The sequence below is a fragment of the Gymnoscopelus microlampas genome (assembly GCF_963454915.1).
Source record: "Gymnoscopelus microlampas genome assembly, chromosome: 1".
In the NCBI taxonomy this organism is placed as follows: domain Eukaryota; kingdom Metazoa; phylum Chordata; class Actinopteri; order Myctophiformes; family Myctophidae; genus Gymnoscopelus; species Gymnoscopelus microlampas.
The window spans coordinates 49,998,849-50,022,851 of record NC_139962.1 but is presented as its reverse complement, the minus strand read 5'-3'; the positions used below and the strand labels follow the sequence as shown (position 1 = coordinate 50,022,851).

The 24,003-nt window shown below is 41.5% G+C and overlaps 1 protein-coding gene across 1 annotated transcript in view; it reads left to right on the top strand.

The window, feature by feature from the left end:
• tent4b (terminal nucleotidyltransferase 4B) overlaps positions 1 to 24,003 on the top strand; it is a 57,891-nt gene that overhangs the window by 31,240 nt on the left and 2,648 nt on the right. Inside the window, exons 2-9 of the mRNA XM_084059942.1 lie at positions 2,007 to 2,130; positions 15,501 to 15,547; positions 17,747 to 17,867; positions 18,729 to 18,836; positions 19,984 to 20,112; positions 21,694 to 21,907; positions 22,907 to 23,033; positions 23,608 to 23,714. Coding sequence (XP_083916068.1) covers positions 2,007 to 2,130; positions 15,501 to 15,547; positions 17,747 to 17,867; positions 18,729 to 18,836; positions 19,984 to 20,112; positions 21,694 to 21,907; positions 22,907 to 23,033; positions 23,608 to 23,714 — 977 coding nt within the window. The remainder of the gene's footprint in view (positions 1 to 2,006; positions 2,131 to 15,500; positions 15,548 to 17,746; positions 17,868 to 18,728; positions 18,837 to 19,983; positions 20,113 to 21,693; positions 21,908 to 22,906; positions 23,034 to 23,607; positions 23,715 to 24,003) is intronic.

The window sequence follows — 24,003 nt, the reverse complement described above, 5'->3', positions numbered from 1 at the left end:
TATTTTTGAATATTTTTGAAAAAAAAGTGTTTCTCTTCTGGGAGTCCCTGGCACAAAACATTTTCAGATGGGGGTCGGAGACCAAATATACATCAATTTCGAGGTCCTTGACATGAACAACTTTGAGAACCACTGCACTACACCATCAACACGGTTGAGTCCTCTTTGATAGACGCGGCAATGGTTCCTTCGAAAGTAACATAACCACAAACGGCTCACATACACTACCTCTGTTGCACTCTTAATAATGACACAACCCATCCATATGAACAGCTGTTGTCACTTGTCACGAGATGTGTGGCTGAGAACCTTTTATCTCTTTAGAGTAGAGGCCTCGTATAAAAGCCCTTTGGGCTTCTTTCCTCCTCCTGGAACTCTTTACCCTTTTAAATCTTTTGTGTGCACATTTCATACTGTTTTTAAAAAAATTGCTAAATAAATAAAATCAAATAAAAGTAACTCTGCCAGCATACAGTTTGCCTCCAGGGCTCTTACTGTGTGAAGCCCACAAGGCATTTTCCATTTTCACAACACACCCTGTATAATGAAGGCACTTGAACTTCTATCTATGCAAGTCTTTGCTGGTTGTGTGTATGTACTGTATTGTGTTGCAGTATAATCCTTATGTATGCCATCCAAGATGCTTTGAATTATAGGTTAAATTATAGGTTAAAACATTTAAGTACCTTCCCTTTGTGGTGACATCCAAGAGAATCAGGTGAACTTAAGAATAAGAATCCAATTCCAAGGCACTTTGTTCAGTGGTGTTAAAAAGCCTTTATTGGGTCATGGCTTGGCAAAGTTTTAAAAACACAGGTGACCAACGAGTTTTGGGTCAGTGGCCTTCATTAGGGTCCAATGGGAGTCCTCTTAAGTTCACCTGATTCTCTCACTTAGATGTCAGCCTACCACAAAGGGAAGGAACTTAAATGTTTTTACCTACCACAAAGGGAAGGAACTTAAATGTTTTTACCTACCACAAAGTGAAGGAACTTAAATGTTTTTACCTACCACAAAGGGAAGGAACTTAAATGTTTTTACCTCAAATGTAACCCTCTCCAAAGAGCACCTGTTTCAGTTTCTGATAATTACAGACCCATGCAGCGCTTCCTCGTCTCTTAATTCAACTCTGCTTTGAATTATGTTGTATTGGAGATGCTTGGTTCAGAGTCAGACAATCATGTTTTCAGAGTTTTCATCAACTTACTGCTTCACATCCATACAGATGTGTATCAGTGTTTAAGTTAATTGAGTGTAAACAATTAATGTAAAGTTAACTCAGATCTACAAATGTATGTATACTGAGGATGTTTTTCTGTGTACATTTAAAGCTGGGACCTGCCCAGTGCAGTCCTCCGGTCCTCTTGATGGCCAAGTTGCCTTGTTTAACCACTTTAACCCCCTATATGGTTGACCGAAGTCCCTCAGGGCTCTATACTAGTGTATTTTCTGTTATTGTGGGGAAAGCTTTCGCTGAAAATAGCCGATCGACAAGCTCGCGACGTTGCGACGCGTTGTGAGCTTGTCGATCTGCTATTTTCTGTGAAAGCTTTCCCCACATTCGAGATGCTGGGGTTTAAGTGGTTAAGATCAGGATAGGGATTCAAACCTGTGACCACCTCATCATCACTAGACTGCATATTGTTAGGCTGCCTCGTGTCTGTCACAAGTCCTCCTCATTTGGCGTTTATTGCAATTTAACCACTTTAAGCCTGGCGTCCCTATGTTGGGCATATTACTAATTAATAAGCAAAACCTTTTTTGTAAAAATTTCATTGTGACATGTGAGCTTATTAGACGGGCTATTTTCCCTACTGGTCGTATGATGATATGAAGAAGATTACATGGCTGACAACATCAATACTCGTCAGACTGCTGAGCTCCCTGTTCTGTTGTTAGCTTATTATGAATTCATGATAATCCCTCTAATTATTCCCTCAACATGTGGCTCTTATTCCCCTCCACACTCCCCTCACACTGCTGTGTTTCTGTGTCGTGTCGCTCAGGCTCCACGAGGAGATCAACGACTTCTACGGCTACATCTCCCCGCGGCCGGAGGAGGAGAAGATGAGGCTGGAGGTGGTGGACAGGATCAAGGGAGTCATCCATGACCTGTGGCCCAGCGCTGAGGTAAGATACCACTGTGACACCACCGCCTCTCATACCTGACTGTAGTGGTAACATGAACTGATTAACCACTGAATGATAATAATACATGCAATTCATTTAGCGCTTTTCTAGGCACTCCAACTCGCTTTACAAAACAAAACAAACAAAAATAACTTAATTAAGAAAATACTTGTTAAAAGGGTAAAAAAAAAACAAGCAAACTTAATCGTTAAAATGAAAAGGTAAAAAGGGGAATTGAAATCAAGTCTGAAGAGTTGGGTTTTGAGGGTTTTAAAGGAGGCGAGCTGGGAGTGAGAGGGAGCGGGCTGCAACTGAGAAGGCCCTGTCACCCCAGGTCAGTTGCTTTGTCTTGGGGACCAAGACAAAGCAACTTATTTTGTACATTTCTTTTTGACTTATCGCCTATAATGAATGACATGCCCAAAATGGAGATGATTAACAGATTTTATAACATTATTGATTATCAATATTTTTTTTTTTTGCACCCGTAGACTGGGTCAGTTTGGAAGGGAAACTGGCCTAAGGTCATGAGACAACGAAACAGTGTAGCATATCCTCTTTGGAGACGTACGCTCGCACACACACACCACACAAACCACATGGCCCACGCTCACTGTAGGTCATGGGTATTCAACAGGGGGTCCTCAGGGTTACTACAGGGCAGGCCGCCAAATCTTTGTGTGATAGGAACTTTGATTCAGTGCAAACAGCAGCTCAGCAGTGTTCGGTTCCGCCCACAGGTGTCTTTAGAATCACAATCATGTTTAATCTTTATATCCTCATCATCCTCACAAGGCAAGCAATTGTGTAACTTATTGTGTAACTTATTAAAAGCCGTCAAGTATGTCATACTAATTGTGGGTTTTGATTTAAATTAAAAGCCGTCTAGCATTTCTTACAAGATTTTGTTTCAAATTAAAAGCCTTCTAGCATTTCATACTAGATTTTGGCCTAGTCTAGACTCTAGTTGAACTTGATATAAATTCAGAGCAGCCAGAATAAACCAGCCCTAATCAAATTACCGTGTTATCACGTGTGAGAGCCTGTGATGTGTATAATTTATATACACACTAAATTAAAGTTGTCGTGGGTTTGTCTGTCCGTTTGCTCAAATTATGCCCAAATATGGACACAAATCCATAGGTAAAGATCACATACGTTTGCGCAAATCAACGTTGTTAGGCAAACGAATGATGTCAGCGCAAAGCACCCAATGTTAGGCAACGGTTTTGTGTGTGACATCATCAGACCACAGAGCTGGACCAGCGAGAGAAGGCGAGGGAGGGAGAGCCTATTTCACCAAAGCAATAACCTGAAACCTGAACACGTTGATAGACGTGTTGTTGGCGCAAATCGAATTTGGAGACTGGCCCGATTATTTGAATATTTTGTCGCTGTCAGGTGGAAACCTCATACGTCCCAAACTGTAATTCTTCATGATTCAATAAAATCTTTTGCAAAAGTAGCAGATCTACAAGCTCCAAAGGTGTCGCTTCGCACGGTGTTTCGAGCTTGTGGATCGGCTACTAAAAAACACAAACTTACTATATGGAGATAAGAGGTTTATGACAGCGACGATGTGATAAATTTAAACTCATTCCCCCGTTGCCAAACTGACACAAGACCCTTGGATCCAGTGTCGATGCTTGAGGAGCAAACTGAGAGCCAGCTATAAATAAGTGGGCAAGCATTGCTATGCATACGTCTCTACTACTGTACTGACTGACCAGGGGTCTGCTGCAGCCAGCTGGAGTGGAGGTTGGTCCTCTGTTCCAGTGGTTCTCACACTTTTGAGGCTGTCACCCCCAAAATAATCATATTTGAACTGGTGACCCCCCCCCCACCACCCTGACAAGCACTTGGAATTGTAGGAGTTGAGGCATTACATTTAGTTTGACTCTGTTAGACAGATAAATATTGTGAAATAGCCGATCTACAAGCTTCACAATGCCTTGGCAACGCCTTTGCCTCTTTCTCAGGTAAATATCTCACAATTTGGTCAATGTTTGACCAGTTTTTAATAGTATGGTTTGTTGATTACCTTTGGTCCATTTGGTTCCTAATAGGGATGTCCGATATTATCGGCCTCCCGATATTATCGGCCGATATTTTATTTTTTTTATTTTTTTTTGCTTTATAAATAAGTTACAGGAGTTCTTACTGTATATGGTGTGTGTGATATGAAATTTGAGCTTACCCTAATCACAATAATCCCTGCATATATCGGTATCGGTTGATATCGGTATCGGTAATTAAGAGTTGGACAATATCGGTATATTGGTTATCGGTAAAAAAGCCAATATCGGACAACCCTAGTTCCTAACTATCAATCATTTGGCTAGGGACCCCTAGAACCCCCTCAAGGACCTGTGAGGGTCCCCGGACCCCACTTTGAGAAACACTGCTCTATTCTATTGATCATGCACAGCTCATGCACAGTAGGCAAGAAGAAGCAACATTTGCTTTTCACAGCTGATCCCAGATTCATAGGAACCAAGAGTCTTTTCTGTTTTTATTTGACACTACAGTGAAATGAGGCGGGGAAGATAAAACCATGCAGGTGGTGGTGAGGACCAATAAACTTCACTTTTCTGATGTAGAGAGCACCAATCTCATCTATTAGTTAGACAACAACCATTGTTGATTTTGGCCCCGACTCCATTCGTCTCCTTTTGAAAAGAGAAACGGCCTTCTGGTATGAGAAGATGAGCATGCTTCCCATCTGCCATGGCTGTGTACTCTGTTGTCAAAAATGCTATTGTGATATTTTCCCCCAGGATATTAACAATGATATCAATCACAATATTTGTACACGCAATGAATGTCCAAAAATATATATCGTTGCTGTCGGACAGAAACCTTGTATCTCCATATTTGAACCAGTTACCAGTTAATATAGGGTCACAATAGTTTTAACCACTTTATCCATTCATAAGTTGGCGATTCAAAAAAGCAGATCTGCAAGGTTTTTGAAAAATCTTGAAAGTGTTTTTCAAGAACATTTTCATAACATTTTCAGTTAGGTGTTCACGGCCAAATATATATCAATTCGGGGCTCCTTGACACGAAAAGATTTGTGGATGTAGTGAAAGAGGACATAAAGTTAGGTGGTGTGAGAGAAGAGGAGGCAGAGGATAGGGTGAGATGGAGGCAGATGATTCGCTGTGGCGACCCCCTGTAGGGAACAGCCCCGAAAGGAAAAGAAGAATGCCCTACTTCATCATACAAGAGTCTCTCACAAAAGTAGGGAAAATAGCCGATCTACAAGCTCGCAACGCTTCGCTGTGAGCTTGTAGATCGGCTAGTTTCACTATTTTAAAATGTTTCTAAAATAATAACAATGGAACAGTTTTGGACATACAAGGTTTCCACCCGACAGCTACGATATAGAACCTACATTAACCCATTAATACCTGAGGCCAATTCTAAAAATAATGTATAATTCCTAATAGTTTTTTGAAAAAAATATAACAAATATTTTCCCACAATTTTTCAAAAATAGCAGATCTACAAGCTCATAGCGCGGCACTCGATGCCGCACTATGAGCTTGTATATCTGCTATTTTTGAATAGCCAAAGAAACCTAAAGTGACACAGATGCGTTCCAGGTCTAAATGGGTTAATACATCCATTCCTCAGGCTCCTACTAGAACACTACGTTGTCAGCGAGGCAGGTTTTTTTTTTACCACATGAACCCTAGAGTCCCCGCACAATGCGTTGTGAGATTGTAGAGCAGCTATTTTTAGCGAAGATATTTGGTGTATAGGGAGTGGAGAAAACGGCTATATTATATGAACCGCTTGAACCCCAGGTTCCATATTCTTGGGGGGAACATTAGCCAAAAATAGCAGATGTACAAGCTCACAACGTGTCGCGACGCGCTGTGAGCTTGTAGATCGGCTATTTTTGGCAAAGAGATTTGGTGCGGAGGGAAAGAAGCAGTCCAAGTACAGAGTCAGAGACTACCCTGGTCCAGTTCACTAAGTCTAGAGGGTTTAACAACCTGTATTATAGTATATATCGTCGGTGTCCAGCCAGGACCAGCTAACTCCATTTTCATTTTTTTTTTTTTCCATAAATCAAGGCTATTGAACACCCTTTAGGTCTGTGTAAAATATCAAAACATTTGAACCAATGAAAAGTATTAAAAAGCGCCTCTGACGAAAACTCCCAACTCCATTGGATCCTCAAACTGTCCGTCAAAAACAAACAACTCCCCCCTCTCCTCTACAGCGCTGCTTTTCAACAGCATGAGTAGAGCGCGTTGCGCAGTGAACGAGGAGGAGGACCACGTAAACAAGCTCCCCGTAGTCTGTTAAAACTATGCAGTGTACCTGTTTATTAGTGTGGTTGCCCAACAGGGCAACCAGACTATTGTACTCTATACACTTTATTTCTTTATTTCTTTATTTCTTTATTTCTTTATAGATAAACAATACTTTAGAGCGCATCTCCTCCCACAGTTTTTATCCCCCAATGTCGTGCCACATATCAAAATGACCGTCTAAATCGGGAATCGTGCGCGTGTATAGGGCTAAGAGATTGGTTGAATAGTTTAATTGATATTAATTTATTAGTGCATTAAATTTCCCCATCCACTTTAATGTAAAAGTGAAAAAACTCAAATTCAAGTATTTTTTTCTCAGAAACCGTAAGAGCTAGAGTTATCAGATTTGGAGGGATAATTCATAATATTGTCCGAAATTATTGAACAAAATATCACACCATTCGGCCTCATGGTGGCGCTATAACAGCCCCCTTTACGTTTTGGCCTGAAACTCTTGAACCGTAGGTCCGAAAATCAAAATTTCTTTTCACCTGGATTCCTTGGGTCACTACGCATCTCCCCATATAGGCCACGCCCATTTGCGTCAGGATAGATTTTTTGATATTGATTTATTTGTGCATTAAATTTCCCCATCCACTTTAATGGGAATTGCAAAAACTCCCATTCAAGTATTTTTTTCTCGGAAACCGTAAGGGCTACAGTTACAAGATTTGGAGGGGAGGTTAATAGTTTTTGGCGAAATTATTATGAAAATAATCACACCAGTCGGCCACATGGTGGCGCTATAACAGCCCACTTTACCTTTTGGCCTATAACTCTTGAACCGTAGGTCGTAAAATCAAAATGTCTTTTTCCCTAGATTCCTTGGGTCATTACGCAGCTCCCCATATAGGCCACGCCCATTTGCGTCAGGATAGATTTTCCGCCATTTTGAATTTTCTTCAAAACACACTTTTTGCTCCTTTTCCTACAATTTTTTTCCAAATCTCACACAAATCGGTACACGTGATCTATGGACCCCTGCGATAAACCTGTCCAGACGACATTATGATAGTCCGACCGGCGTCGGCGCAACCACACTCTGCAATTTCCCCGGAATTGCGACGCGTCTAGTTAAACTTAGCACTGACGCTAATGTTATGAAAACAAGTAATTATATTTCTAAAATCTATTAAGTGTTTAATGAGGAGAGCAATGTGACAAGAAGAAAGGCGTTCATAGCATTTCTGTCGCGCTATTCTACTACCTCTTTGCAGAAGTTATTGTAATATTTAAAGTCCTGTTTATTATTGTAGGCCTATATAATAAGTGGCATGAAGCATCAGGGCATTAATTCACACGTTGTTGTGATGCATTGTGAGCTTGGAGATCCATTGTTAGCTTTTGAGAATTTGTACCCTTTTGAAACCTCTCCCTCAGCAGCGAGTGGAGTACTGTTGTTTGGACACCTAACTCCACTTCAGCTTGATTTCTGCTCGTCTGAAACTGCTAACTCCACTTGCGCTGGGTAAAGTGTTGATTTACCCACGATTTGGTTAAAGTGTTGATAATATAATGACACATGCAAGTATCTGACAAAATATAAAGTCACTATACCAACTTTGATGAGGCAGTATTGCTTTGTTTTAAAAATATAAGGTTTTCTTCTCCTGAAAAACGTATATTTTGTTTTTGCGTTTCCTGAACAATGAGCGTTTTGGAGTTAGCAGTTTCTGGCTGGACAGCAGAGATATGCATAATTATGAGCTGTTTGAACTTGCAAGATTCCCAAAAATAAGGAAAGAAATGTGTCCCTTATCAGTTCAATAAGGGACACGTCTTTTAGTTTCCAAATAAGGGACGATTCTGTATTTCAAGGGACGGTTGGCAACACTAGAAAGAACAGGCAGTCTTGCAAATGCAAAAAAAATGACTTCTTGTTATAATTAAACTTCTTCACATGACTGCCAGTAACTGCAAGCTAGAGGTGTGTGGATATTTTAACCCATTGATACCTGGAACGCATCTGTGTCACTTTAGATGTCTTTGGCTATTCAAAAATAGCAGATATACAAGCTCATAGCGCGGCACCGAGTGCCGCGCTATGAGCTTGTAGATCTGCTATTTTTGAAAAATCGTGAAAAAATATATTTTATATTTTTTTCAAAAAACTGTTAGGATTTAGATTTTTTTAAAGAATCGCCTCAGGTCTTAATGGGTTAAATTGTGTTTTTTTGTTTCGATTGTCACCCATCAATGCGTTCTAGGTTTTCAGTCAGTGCGGTCAGCGTGTGGTGTGCTGCTGCCCCGCGGGGAATATGCAAGAAGGCTAGATTTACTGTCTACTTTTATGAGCAGTCAAACGGAGGTTAATGACATCTCGCTCACACCTAGGCTAGTAGTATGCGGTTGTTCAGAGAACGGGTGCCAGGTTGTAGGGGTGTTCCCGGCGAGGCCTGCTGTCATAGGCCCGTCCGCTCAGAGCGATGAGAAGCTTGGCAGCGGGCCCCTGGCACCGCCGGGAGCCTCGGCACACGCCACGCCCACACAGGTGACTGCTTGGAATTCTGGTATGCTGAAGAGAGAGAGAGAGAGAGAGAGAGAGAGAGAGAGGAAGACTAAAGCTGGCTTTACACTACGGGATTTTTAAAAATCTTAAACGATTTTGAAATCTGGTAGCACACGCTGGTAGCAACACGCTACAGGATAATCTTATAAGATTATCCTGTAGTGTAAGGCCAGCTTAACCCATTAAGACCTGAGGCGATTCTTAAAAAAAATCTAAATCATACGTTTTTGGAAAAAAATCTAAAACAAAAAAAATAGAGATTTTTCAAAAACAGCAGATCTACAAGCTCGTAGCGCGGCACTCGGTGCCGCGCTATGAGCTTGTATATCTGCTATTTTTGAATAGCCAAAGACATCTAAAGTGACACAGATGCGTTCCAGGTATCAATGGGTTGTTAAGTGTTCTCTACAATTGTCTTCAGTGAGGCCAGAGAAATTTATTATTTTGTCTCAAGCTCTTGTTAATAATTCTATTTGGTTTAATATAACACAGACCATACTGTGTGTGAAGACTATAAATGATGGTGTATTTTAAATTTGTGTTTTTAGGATATAACTGCACATTTTTGATTGTGAACTTTTGACTTATTGAGATTGAAGTTTTATATTGTAACCAGCAAATTAATTCTGTGCTTTTTTCACGGCACCTGTCTTTAAACCTGTGAGCACGCTGAAAGCTAAATCTACATAAGCATAAAAAACAACAAGACACATTTTTTAAAATTCTAAAAATAACCAATCTACAAGCTCACCACGCGTGGCAAGCTTGTAGATCAGCTGCTTTTGAAAGAGTTTCGCTGGTCTCCGCGGAATCAGGACTATCTGTGTTAGAATTAGACCATTGTACTTATCTTAAAGGTAAGGGATGAAAGATATTGTATGTGAATGTAATTTGGGATATATATATTTTTTTAATTTTTACAAAGTCATACAAAGTTTTCTTTTGGGTCTAAAGTTAAAAAGTTTGTGAACTGCCAGTTAGTTTCTAAAGCATCCTCTCTACTGTCTACTGTTATCTCCCTCTACGTCTTATCGATTCATGGCATTGGCACCCTAATCAGCAGGTGTCCTGGCTGTCCTCATTCTCACTGGCTGAAGACAGCTGATAGACATGTTTGTTTGTGCTTTCTGTTTATGGGAAATTGTCACACAAATAATTGTGTTTTGGACATTGGAACATAAAAATTCAGTTTGGCTTTTGACTGATTCGCTCTGTTCGGCGGATTTTCTTTTCTCACTTCGCTTCTCAGTCTATCAACCAATACGCAACTTGAGGGAATCGGATTATGGGAAGAAAAAAAAATATTGGAACTAGTGTTCATTTTGACAGCAAATATTTATTTAGTTTTAGTCCTATTTTAGTCATATGAAATGTTTTAGTTTTAGTCTAGTTTTAGTTTCGGCACACCGAAAATGTATTTCGGTGTGCCGTGATGGCGTCGTAATGCCTGATTTACACTTAGCTGTGTGGCAAAAATAGCAGATCTACAAGCTCACAACACGTCACAGCGTGACACATTGTCAGAGTGTTTTATTGATAAATGGTAGTCGGCGAACAATTTTCGTCATCATTTTTGTTTTGTTTTTTGCCCACGCTGTCACTGTCAGGCCCATGCTTTCAGTATGTTTTAGACATACCAAACTGGCATTGCCAACAGGGTGCCGAGGGCTGTGTGTTGGAGCGTAGTGCCTCTATCTCTTCAAGATAAAAAGCACAGTACATCTCCTGGCTGTTCTGTTTCCACTGAGACCAGACTGCAGTGAGCTTACTGATATCCACTTGGTTGGATAGGTGTTTGATTGATCCGCCTGGACGGCTAGACACCCACCAGGCGGATTACAGAGTGCTCTGAGGCGAACTCACCAGGTAGCTAACGGAAGCTGTCTCAAATAAAGGAAGCCCCAAATCAAGTTCAAGAATTTGCCTCAAAAGGGAAATCACTTAGGTAAATGGTCTGCCTTTCTATAGTGCATTTAACCATAGATATTTAAAATGTGTGTGTTACATTAAAGGCATAGTACGTAACTTACATAATAACAAAAAAATATGGTTTTTTTTTACCCTACATTTCCCTCTGTACCAGCAGTTATTAGCCATTGGGGTATTGTGCTGGTGTTTACCTACAGAAACACACTGCCAACGCACACTGCCCTCCCTCTGTATTTTCGGTGTTTTCACTGTTTGTTGTGGTTACCCAAAAATGTCCCTGTCTACCAAAACAAATAGAGAAAAACACCAAAATACTGCGAGAGGGCAGTGTGTCTCTGCAGGTAAACACCACCACACTACTCCAGTGGCTGATGACTGCTGGTATAGAGGGAAATGATGGGTTTGTTTTTGTTATGCAAACACAGGGCAAAGTGGCATACTATGCCTTTAACACACATTCACACAAACAAACAGTGTAGGAGGCAGCGATGCGAGGCACCAACCTGTACATCGGGAGCAGTTAGGAGTTGCACTGTGTCTTGCTCAAGGACACTTTGACACAAACTAAGCCAGGTGGAGCTGGTGATCGGACTGGGAACCTTCTAGTTCCTAGACTGCCACTGGCTCCTTCTGAGCCCACTGCCGCCCACTATGCAGTGAAAACAAAAACAAACAAAAAACAAGATGAAGTAGAAACATGCACTCAGTAGGAAGCAGCATTTTGTCATGTAGAAACCTCTTATCTCCATGTTTAAACTTTGATGTTTTTTCATAATCAATTCCCCTACTTCGTCATACTACAGTGTAACACAAATAGCCAATCTTTAAGCTCAAAACGCGTCGCTTCTCGCCACGTTTTGAGCTTTGTTTTTGTTTTGAATTTGAAAAAAAAGTGAAAGTGAAAGGTTTTGGACATATAAGGTTTCCAAACCCAACATCAACGATTTCCATAATCAGATGTGGTGTCATTAAAAATGTAAGAGTGCAAAAAGTGCACCAAAGAAAACATAGGCAAGGACTGAAAAGAGTCTCTGCTTTGATGAGTGGTTTTATGACTTTCAGTATTTTAACAACACAGATCTTGCATGTGGGTGCCTTGCACAAAATATTTTCAGATGGGGATCCACGGCCAAATAGATATTAATTTGGGGACATATTTTGAGAACCACTGTGCTAGACCAGCCCCACTATAACCCAGCATGATTGTGTACTATCATATTATTGCGTTTGACATTGTCCTCACATGCCTCAGACAGAGTGGTGGAGGCACCTTCATAGTTGTTGGTTCCTCAAGTCAGTCATTAAAGTCCGGGTCTTAACAGAGATCATCATTTGTAACACTAACGGCACTTGTTAAGTGCCGTTGGCGTGCGGCCATTAGATGTGACGTCCTGAAGGTATGCTGGTTGTCACTCTCAAAGTGACATGGGTTAATTTACACACCCTAACCGTGCATCTGCACGTTATGTTTTTACACTGTAACATGCACTTATCGTTGTGATGATGTGCTGTCATTGGAACATTGGAGTTACTGTGGTGTTAATTTTGTTGACTAAAACTATGGCGAAAAATGTCTGTCGACTACCTTATTTTCAAACTAAATTCATTCATTCATTCATACACTCATCCCTCCGTTCATTCATCCATTTTGATTGATTGATGTAATACTTTATTAACACGTTTGTTAACTATACATGTAGTACAGTCAAAAGTTATGCTAAAAGAATAACACAAAAAAACCCAGCGGGCTTGTTTCAATTGTGGTCCATTGTACTCAATTCATCAGTAATACATAGTACGATGCGATACATGTCGGTAAAAGCTCCAGTAGCAGCAAAAAGTGTGTTCTGCTAAGCCCATTCATTCATTCATAAATGTGTTCATTCATTCATTCATTCATTCATACTCTATCCCAGTCACATGCAGAGGGACTATAAGCTGATTGAGGGGATAACATAGTGCTGGTTGAGGGAGGAAGAGGAAGAGGAGGAGGAAGGGGCCCAGCAGGGTTTAGGGGGAATAAAGGCAGGTTTACAGCTTAAGGCTCTATTTCTGTGGCCTCTCTCTGTCGTACGCTGGACCAGTGCACTTGAATGAAGTGGGGATGCTGGGAAGAGGAGTGCAGGAAAACCAGCCATATAGGATTTAGTTAAAAGAGAGCAGTGGCTCACTGCCACTGGTTGAAGTCAGTGTTTCCCAAACACCCATTTTTGATCTACAAGCTGACAACCCATCACGGTGCCATGCATTGTGCGCTTGTAGATCGGCTATTCTAAAAATAACTTTTTTTGTGGTTAAGGCAGTGGTTCACGACTCCGTTCATTGGGAACCAGAATACTGTTGGTTCCAATGGTTCTTAAAGTGGGGTCTGGGGACCCCCCAGGTGGTCCTTGAAGGGGCTCCAAGGGGTTCCTAAGCGAGCTTGTAGATTATTTTCTAAAAACAAATCTTGAAAAAAGATGTCCCAAAACCTTTTCAGATGGGGGTCTGCGCCAAATACGTGTTAATTTGGGGGTCCTTGACATAAAAAGGTTTGAGAACCAGTGTTCTATCCCTGTGGTTCTCATTCTCAACTTTTTCAGGCTGTGACCCCCCCAAATAATCATATTTGCACTGGGGACCCCCCACCCTAACAAGCACTTGGAATTGTAGGAGTTGAGTTGAGTTTTAATCGGTTCCACAGATAAATATTGTGAAAATAAATCTACAAGCCGACACGAAACGCCTCGCAAACGTGAGGCGTTGTACAGTACAGTACGTTGTACAGCTTGTACAGTAGAACTAACAGCGTGCTACAGCCTGACAGCCACTGTAGAACTAACAGCGTGCTACTGTCTTTGTAGGATCTGCCGAACAGCAAATTACACAGTAATTCTGTCTTTCCATTTCCTGACTGTTTTAATAGCTAGTTGTTTCTAGGGGCCTGTGTCATGTTCCGTCTTGTTCCTCCCTAATAAATAAATGGCACAGTTTTGGTCTGTCAAACGATAATGCCGATGCGCTAACTCGAAGAACGAGTTTCTTATGACAGCGAAACTCCCAGCGATAGATCTGCTTAGTGTGTGTGTGTGTGTGTGTATGTGTGTGTGTGTGGGAAAAAGAACCCTTCAAATGTGAGCTAATCCAATTGATCCAACTGGAAGCGGCCCACCCATCTGACCACTTAACTTCGGCTGCCGTGTTAAGTGGTGAGATGGGTGGACCGCGAACGCTTGTATAGATTTTCAAGTGGGCCCTGATCCAGAAAAGGTCGAGAACCTCTTGTTTTAGAGGCCAAACCGCTGCCAGATTGCTGATCCTGATTTTGGGTCTTGGGCCAACAAACTTTTTTAAATCAATTTGAAAGTTTCTAGTTGATGGTCTGTATTTGAGAACATTTAACTTATCAACGGAACATAAATAAAAAATGAAATAACCCAGCACAAATGCTGATTTTTTTTTATTATAATTTTTGTACCACTGAGCTAATAGCCTGCTTGCTCAGGGGAGACATTTTATTTTGACTAGGGGAGACCAACCGCCCCAAGTTATATTGTATTAACAACATACTCATTACCATTGATTGTTAACATAATCAGTGGTTCTCAAACATTTTCATATCAAGGACCCCCAAATTATTATTATTGTTTTTTGCCAGGGACCCATACAAGATTTGTGTTGTTAAAAGGTTTTAAAAATATTCAAAAATCTTTCCCAAAAAAATCAGATCTACACAATGCGGTTTGTTGTGAGCTTGTAGATCAGCTATTGTCAAATGGCCGATGTATATATCGTTAAAGTGGTTGAACTGATTTTGATGCTATATTGACTCATTTTGCTGGGACCCCTTGGAAGCCCCTCAAGGACCCGTGGGGTTCTCCGCACCCCACCTTGAGAACCACCGTTGTCTGTTTAAAATGACTGATCTCATACTACCGCCTCACTCCACATTAATTAATTTAAACCTTGGGATGACATTTGGGGAGAGAACCTCATATTCCATGCTCTCAGGCACTCACGTTTAAATTGCTTTTCTGCGTGGGAACACTGTGGATGATTTGCCAATTTCTTTGTGTTTTATGCCTGTTATCTGTTATGTTATTCATCCTTAAATATCCATTATGCCTAGTTAACCTCTTTTAATATTGATGTAAATTAGCATTTCATTCAGCAGAATTGGATGAATCAATTAAACTCTGTGTGTGTTACTATACCACATGTCCTCACAAGGACCACATATCCTCACAAGTATAGTAGAGTTTGAGAAACGGACATCACAAGGACCATTTTCCTGGAAAGGAAAGAAATGCTTGTTTTGTGGTCCAATTTTTTTTTGTTTTTTTGGGGGTTAGGTTTACAATCAGGGGTTAGGATTGGTAATTTAGAGGCTAGGTTTAGAGGTTAGAGGTTAGTTTTCTTTTCCTATTTTATACATAAAGTTGTGCAGCGATGTCACGCACCGAAAAATAGCTGATCTACAAGCGTTGTGAGCTTGTGGATCCGAATTTTTGGGGGGCTACTTTTTGGTTATTTTCAATGCAATTTGAAAGCTATTGTCAATGCTGTCCTCACAAGTGTAGTAATACAAACCTATGTGTGTTTTTTTTCTCTCTCTCTCTCTCCAGGTCCAAGTGTTTGGAAGCTTCAGCACGGGCTTATATCTGCCAACGAGGTAAGCTGTGTGTGTGAGGCCGTCAGGCTGCTTTTAGACAACGGCTCAGTTCTGGTGTTACTCTCACAGCTCACAGACGCACCAAACCGTCCCGTAGAACTGCAAACAAAAGAGCCCCTCATAAACTCTCTGCCGTGGAGAAAGCCTGGCCGTTTGGCCTTTTGTTTTGCCGATTAAGAGGGCTTGATAATTATAGCACCTGCTAATCCACCACAGAAGAAGCCTTTTATTTAAAATACTCACTGAGCCTACGGTACCTAATAAACACCCACCCAATGCACACATAAGCCGTAGACACACACACACCCCCACACTCTTTCCCGTCACCGCCCCCGCCACATTAACGCATGTACTGTATGCATACACACACACACACACAGTAATGCCGATACTCACTGACGCGTCACCTGGATTAGTGGACTCCTGACACCATACTGAGGACTGGAGAATTAGATTAGCGCACCGTTTAAGGATTTTACGTTCTCATAATTAAACTAAAACTACAGATTTTAGGGTGTGCGTATGGATGGATGATTGTACAACGAAACACGACACGACTATTTAGAGTTAAACAGAATAATAGCTTGGGGGGGGGGGGCAGTTTCTGAATCTGGTGCGTTTGTGACAACGGCTGGCTGAGGCACAGTCTTTTTGGCAGATCCCATTGTTCAGTAAAGCAGAAAAAGTCACGAAAATCTTTTTCTGTCCAAAATGGTCTGGTGGCATCTGTAGTCCTCTGTGAGCGGAGGGGGCAGAACAGGCCATTGTTAGGGTGAGAGGCGTCCTTGACGGTGCTGAGAGCCTTTTAGACTGAGAGCCTTGTTGGTAGATGGACTGGATTGTTGCTAATGAAGAGCCTATGATACACTTCACCACCCCTCTGCAGGGGCAACGGAACGGACCGTTCCAAAGCAGAACAGAAGGCTCCATGCACAATAGCCATTTTTTGGAGAGAAAATTGGGCCACTTCCCCAACAAGGTGTTACCAATGATGCCAATGAATGATACTAAACGGGTCCATTTGTTTCCATTTGTACACACTCAGAGTTACGCACCCTTAATCTGGAACCCCTTCAAGGAACCATGAGGGTCCATGGACCCCAATTTGTGTGTTTCCACTAGTGAGCCAACATGCACAATATCAGCACCCTGACTCAGTGTGTCCAGAATGGAAGAGAGCCTTCTTTGGTATAATTGGTAACAACTATGAAGGAAGGAAGAGGTCCAATAGAAACCTAGATACCTCATTGGCCGCTGCAGTTCGTTGGAGCGACCTGTATCGCGGCCGCCATATCAGAGGGGGCACGCTGCCACTCAAAGTGACTACTGGCCAATCACAGCGCGTCTAACTGACTAGTTGCTGCGCGGCTGCCTCTTAAAGGGTTAAAGGCTGGGTTACGAAAAGCCGCCCCCACCTGCCTCTGATTGGCCTACCGAACGCCCCCTTCTGTGACGCACGCGGGAACTTGCCCCCTCCATTATGGCGCCCGAGATACAGACGCCTCAGAGCCAGAGGAAGCGTCTACCTTTATATCTGTATGGTTTCCATACCAAGCTGTGTACAGTAGGTGAGGGTACATTACTTTCAATGGAACAGCGGTAGACATTTTCCAAAGTCTGGTGATATAGTTGGACTTTCTCAACGTCCTAAAAAAAAATCACACCTGTGTGAAGGTAGCGGCGCCTTTGATACATTTTGTCATCAATAAGTGTTTATAATGTGTTTATAGCCACGTGTCACGTGAAGCTTGACCAATCACTTTGTTGACGTGTCTGACCAATCAGAACATTGACGCAAAAGCCGGGTATAGAGGGCTAATATCCGCTCTATCCCGGCTAGCGCCGCTAAAAAAGAGACACAAAAGGACATCTCCATGTATGGGCACAACAGAGACAGACAGACGGGTACAACGGGTACTCTGACAAAGCCCCGACACTATGACTCGGATATATTGGTCGGATCGGAAGTGCAACGTAGTTGTGAGGTGTGGCTGCGTAGCGGCCTGAACTCTAGATGTGAGGGCCGCGTAGCAGCCCGAGCCCCTAGTATAGTGAAAATGGCCGATCTAGATCTGCTATTTTCACTATTTTTGAAAATGTCGTGCCAATATCTGAAAATGTACTTCATAAATTTGTACTTTTGAATACTTTGTCCACCACTGTGTGTGACTGACCCACCCACCTCCTCTCCTCTCTCAGTGACATAGACCTGGTGGTGTTTGGGAAGTGGGAGACCCTACCTCTGTGGACGCTGGAGGAGGCGCTACGCAAGAGGAACGTAGCGGACGAGAACTCCATCAAAGTGCTGGACAAAGCCACGGTATGTGTTAAACTACGTGCAATATTGACTCTACCTATGGCCGATGTAGACTACTACTTTTATGGACTTCACTTTTATGTGATAAAGTGGCAATATAATTTCTTTGAATGTTCACATACAATGACAATAAATAGGATTCTGATGTGCATGAGGGGGGGGGGGGGGGTATGTGTAGGCCTGTCACAATTATTATTTGCATTAATTTCAGATAATTTTTTCATACATCTTTGCATTATCATCAGTATTGTCATAATTGTTTCCATGTTGAAAAATGTTTATACATTTTCAAAAGATTTCAAAGAATGTATGGAATTGGCTGATCTACAAGCTCACAACGTGTCTTTTATATTTATATCCAGACATTTAGATATTTTATTCATATCCAATGTTCATAAATTGCCATGTCCTGATGGCACCTTAGTTATGTGTTTTACAAACAGCTACCACCTGTTTATCAGCTTTTTTTGCATCCCCAGCTTTCAGTTTTTTTGTAAGACTCCTTATCTCTGTAGGCTGCTAAATTTGGAGTGTGTGTGTACTTCTAGTACTATACTTGTGAGAGCACAAAATCAATTTATCAATAATTAATAAATGTCCCCAGAAGTGCTATTTGAGAAGCAGATAAATTGTTTTTTTCTTTTGTGGTTAAAAAGTATTTGGGAAAAGTAATTGGGTAAACATTCAGGTTGGGTTAGGAGGAGTTGCCGTTGTGGGCTTGTAGATCTGCTATTTTTGGTGTCCAACACTGGCGTGAAACTTTGAGGATTATTTCACTCAGAACTGATGAAGCTGTGAAAGACTCCTGAACCCATCCACCATCACTCACTTCTCTTCTTTGTCTGTCTATCTGTCTGTCTTCAGGTGCCCATCATCAAGCTGACAGACTCCTTCACTGAGGTCAAAGTTGACATCAGTTTCAATGTGAAAAGTGGGGTCAAAGCGGCGTGCCTCATCAAAGAGTTCAAAGAGGTACAGTAACGCAGAGACATAACCCTGGTCCTCTTGCTTACAAAGACATAACCGTGGTCCTCTTGCTTACAAAGACATAACCGTGGTCCTCTTGCTTACAAATACATAAATATGGTCCTCTTTCTTACAAATACGTAACCATGGTCGTTGTGGTGACAGCCAATAGGCTGCTGTATTAAGTGAAGTGGTCAGTTTAAGTTAAGTGTTAAGATGGGTGGGCCAGATGGGATACACCCCCTGTCCGGGACTGAAAGTTCACACGTTCAATTTTTTTCGTCTAACCTGCTCATACAGTACCTATGCAAGACTAACAGTGTTATTGTGTAAAGTAAAGCGGTCTTCCCTTTAACAAATACGGTATACTTATATTTTAAATAATATGGATTGTATTTATAATGCACTTTACATTTGTGTACATCTCAAAATGCTACAATAAGCATTTGCATAAAAAATCATCACACCACTATAAAAGATCTAAGAAACAGAAACAAAGCATTTAAAACATGAGGGCATAAAGCCTAGAGGTAAAACCTGTGTATCTAAAAAAAAAAGCTTTGTTAAAAAGGTAGGTCTTTAGTCCTCTGTTAAAATAATCAACCGACTGTGGTGCTCTCAGGTTCTCCCACTAGAGGGTGATATAACCATATATTATATATTGTGTGTGTGTTTTTTTGTGTGTGTGTGTGTGTGTGTAGGCAGATAGAAATGTTTGCTTTGTGTGTGTTTTTAAACCAACAGTCTAAATTCACTACTTAAAGTAGTAGTTTATTTTTTTCTATAAGATAGAACTGTACTGATCCTTGTAATGCTTAGTGGCTATCCTGTGTGCTGAGATGTTGTCGCCGGTGTCTATGGTTAAAATGTGATTTAGATAGCAGGTTATTTAGACCGATGCTAGGTGCATTATTTACCTGGTACCCTATAGTTTCAATGTACAGATTATTATTTTGATAGTATGTAAGTAAGGGTTTAGACTGATGCTAGGTTCTTGGTTAACCTGTGATCCTAGTTTTCTGAGGCACTACACTACACTGTCTCTCTGCATTTGATGTATGTGTTCCCTTGCTTATTGTAAGTCGCTCTGGACAAAGAGTGTCTAGCTAAATGCCTACATTGTAAATTGTGTGTTTTGTGTTTGTTTGTGTAGAAGTACCCTGTGCTGCCTTACCTGGTGCTGGTGCTCAAGCAGTTCCTGCTACAGAGGGACCTGAATGAAGTTTTCACCGGTGGGATCGGCTCCTACAGCCTCTTCCTCATGGCTGTCAGCTTCCTACAGGTCAGAGAATACTACATCATCAGTGCTTTTTTTTCATGTCAAGGACTAGTTTTCTTTTACTTTTACTTTAAATTCACACGATTTTTGTAACCCCTTTTCACCCGGTGCCAATTTTCTAAGTGATTCTGGGCGCCACACTCCCCCCACCAGCTTAGGGAGCCTAGGGCCGAGCTCATGCCTCCTTCAATGTTTGAGAGCCAACTGACCTTCTTGTCACCTGACAGCGGGGAGTTTCACCGGTAGGACGTAGCGTGTGGAAGGAACACGTTATTCCAACCAGTTCCCTTCCCCTCCATCAGGCGCCCCGGCTGTCATGGGGGAGGCGGTATAGTGACCAGGATTACTACATGTTTTTGTGAGGGTAATAACTACCCTAGGAGACACGGGGAGAACATGCAAACTCCACACAGAGTAGGCTCTTTCGCCAAGACTAGTTCAATTAACCGCTGCACCCGTAATTACATTTGCATGGGCTTCATGGCAGTTGTGTTGTCTTCCCGCGGGATCCAAAAAACACACAAATACAACGGACGCAGGATGTTTTCACTCTACTGTAGGCGGGAGCAGGCGGTCGGCATGTCAAGCACGGAATGAAAAATGTACGGTATCTGTTGTTATTGGGCCTAACAGTTTTCTGAGAAACTTCTGTTGCTATATCAGTGGTGCTGGCAGTGAGATGGAACGGCATCCGCGGTAGACAGGCGTTATAGTGGTCAGAAACCATGCGGTCGTGGGAGGGTACGGAATTCGCACCGAGGACAGCTTTGGAATCTAACAAGAATGTTGCCTGCAGTTGTTGCTTACGAGCTGTACTGTACGACGTACGTGCATGTTACCAAAAATAAAACCACTTGAACTTTGAACTGGACGGAAAACAACCCCCTCCCACGCAGGGTGGACATGTTTGACGTTTCACCACTGGAGCAGGGCAGTGTAATGAGTGCTGTAATATGATACAGTACATAATGAACAGTATTGGGGTGCAACAGTTAACTCTTTCACTGCCAGACTTATTTCTGGCTGCGTGCTCCCACTGCCAGCGGTTTTCTGATTTTCTTACCTTTTGAAGTAGTCACAGAATATTTATCTCCAGTATGATCGATTCACTGATGGGTTTCACTGTGCTTCCAAGAAAAAAAATAAATGTCATTGTGACCTCCCATTCGCTTTTATACGCCTTTGAAAATAACATGTCTCGGCCAAAAATACATAGTAAAAAAAAGTACACAGGAGCCGAGATAAAGGATTTTTAAGTGATAAGTTAACCAGGAAGTGAATGGAGCAGTACACCTTCGGATCGAGTTATCTCTGGTTCTGTGTGAAAAAAACAAAAGAATATATAAAAAAGGGCGTTATGACGATGTCTCGTCATAAGTCGTTCTTGGCTGTGAGAGAGTAGAGGGTTGAGTTTTTTTTTGTTAAAACAAAAAGTTAATCGTTGAAACAGTCTTGGTACTCAGGCTCTATCTCTGTGTTGTTATGGTCTGTTTTGTATCTCTGTTTTTATATGGACCTATTGTGTCTGAAATGGAGTTTATCATCATCATCATTAATGCCACTGTGACCTCTCCCCCCCTGCAGCTCCACTACAGGGAGGACGTCTGCAGTCCCAACACCAACATGGGGGTGCTGCTCATCGAGTTCTTCGAGCTGTACGGGCGACACTTCAACTACCTGAAGACGGGCATCAGGATAAAGGACGGCGGCTGCTACGTAGCCAAGGACGAGGTGCAGAAGAGCATGATGGACGGATACAGGCCGTCCATGCTGTACATTGAGGACCCGCTGCAGCCAGGTAGGGAGTTACAGTATAGGGACAACAATAATAAAGTCCTCCAGCACGCTGGCTCCAAGCTGTGTAGGTGTAAAGTCACTAAGTACATGCACTCAAGTACTGTACTTAACCCATTGAGGCCTGAGGTTCCGATTCTGCAAAATGTCTTCTAAATCCTAACGTTTTTTTTAAAAACCTACATTTCTATATCAGTGGTTTTCAAAAGTTTTTAAAAGGTTGGTTTTTAAAAGAATATATGCATTCAAAGATTTGCACACATTTTCACGATTTTTCAAAAATAGCAGATCTACAAGCTTGTAGCGTGGCACTCGGTGCCGCGCTATGAGCTTGTAGATCTGCCAGAGTGTAAAATGATGCTGTTTAGCTCAAATGAAAAAGTGACACAGATGCGTTCCAGGTCTTAATGTGTTAATTTCAATTTTGAAGTATTTCCAATTTTCAATACTTTTTCAATACTCCACTAAATCTCAGATCCAAATATTGTACTTTTACTCTGCTACATTTATTTGAAAACTTTAGTTACTACATTTTGATTTTGTAGATCTGCTATATGCAAAGGATTTTCATATATTTAAAAAACTTGTTGCAGTATTGATACTTTTACTTAAAAAAGCACTGGCTCCAAGGTTTAAAGGTTTATTGGTTCCTTTTTACACCATCGTTGGTGTTGTCTGATTGTTTTTTTTTTTATTACTGTAAAACCAGTGTGATTGACTGTTACAGTAAAACTGTACTGTGTAGTAGTAGGTCTTAGATGTAAAAATCTCACTTCATGGAAAGAATAAGAAAAAAATGTCTTTATCCTAGTCTAGCAGTTCTCAACCAATTCTGGACCACCTGAACAATCTCGAAAGCGTGGGTTATTGTTTATTGCTTATACGTTCTGGATTTCTAAACAGGGAGAGGGAGGTGTAGGTTGTGGATGTTTACAAAGAGTCTATCGGAAGAAACGAAGGACACGCATCCATAATAAATCCTTTTTATTGTTTTTTTCCCCAGACAACGATGTGGGCCGGAGCTCGTACGGAGCCATGCAGGTGAAGCAGGCGTTCGACTACGCCTATGTGGTGCTCAGCCACGCCGTGTCGCCCATTGCCAAGTACTACCCCAACAATGACACAGAGAGGTAAGTCCTGGATCATTTGCTCACATATAGATGTATAGACCAGGGGTCTTCAACGTTTTTCAGGCCAAGGGCCCCTTAGTTGCAGTGGTGTAAAGTGAGGTATTTTTACTTTAGTGGAGTATTTCCATTTTCTATACTTTTACTTTTACTTTACTTTTAGTTACTAGTTACTTTGCAGATATAAATCCTTATATTATAAAACATACATTAACCACTTCAGCCCTATTTAATACATAGACTATTTGAAAATAGCCAATCTACAAGACTGTAGATCTGCTATATTAAACATTTTAGTACTTTAACTTTTGGTATTTTAAGGATATTTCGATGCCAATACTTTTGTACTTTTACTCAAGTAACATTTTGAACACAAGCCTTTTTCTTCTAACAGAGTATTTTAATATTGTGGTATTGCTACTTTTACTTAAGTAGAATATCTGAGTACTTCTTCCAGCCCTGCTTAGTTGAGAGAGAGAGAGAGAGATGAAGCAGGGACATGTTGCTCCTGCATGGAGCTGTTGACATGATGCCCTGCTGCCACTAGATGTCTCTCTTTCCCTTGTTGCATCCACAGTATACTGGGGCGAATAATCCGGGTGACTCAGGAGGTGGACGAGTACAGGGAATGGATCAGCAAGCAGTGGGGGCCCCAGTCTCAGAACAACGAGGTGCCTCTCAACAGTAAGTTCCACACCTGCTTCCATTCATTCATTCATTCAACCTTAATTCGTTGAATCTGTCATTTTAAGATTTCTTTGGCTTTTCAAAACATTGCAGATCTACAAGCTCATAGCGCCCGCGATATGAGCTTGTAGATCTGCTATTTATTTTTAAATATTGGATATTTGGAAGATTGGTGCAAATATGTTTTAAAGCTAACAAGGGGGTCCCTGGAACAACATATTTTGAGATGGGGCGTCCGTGGCCAAATACAGGTCCTTGACATGGAAAAGTTGGAGCACCACTGATA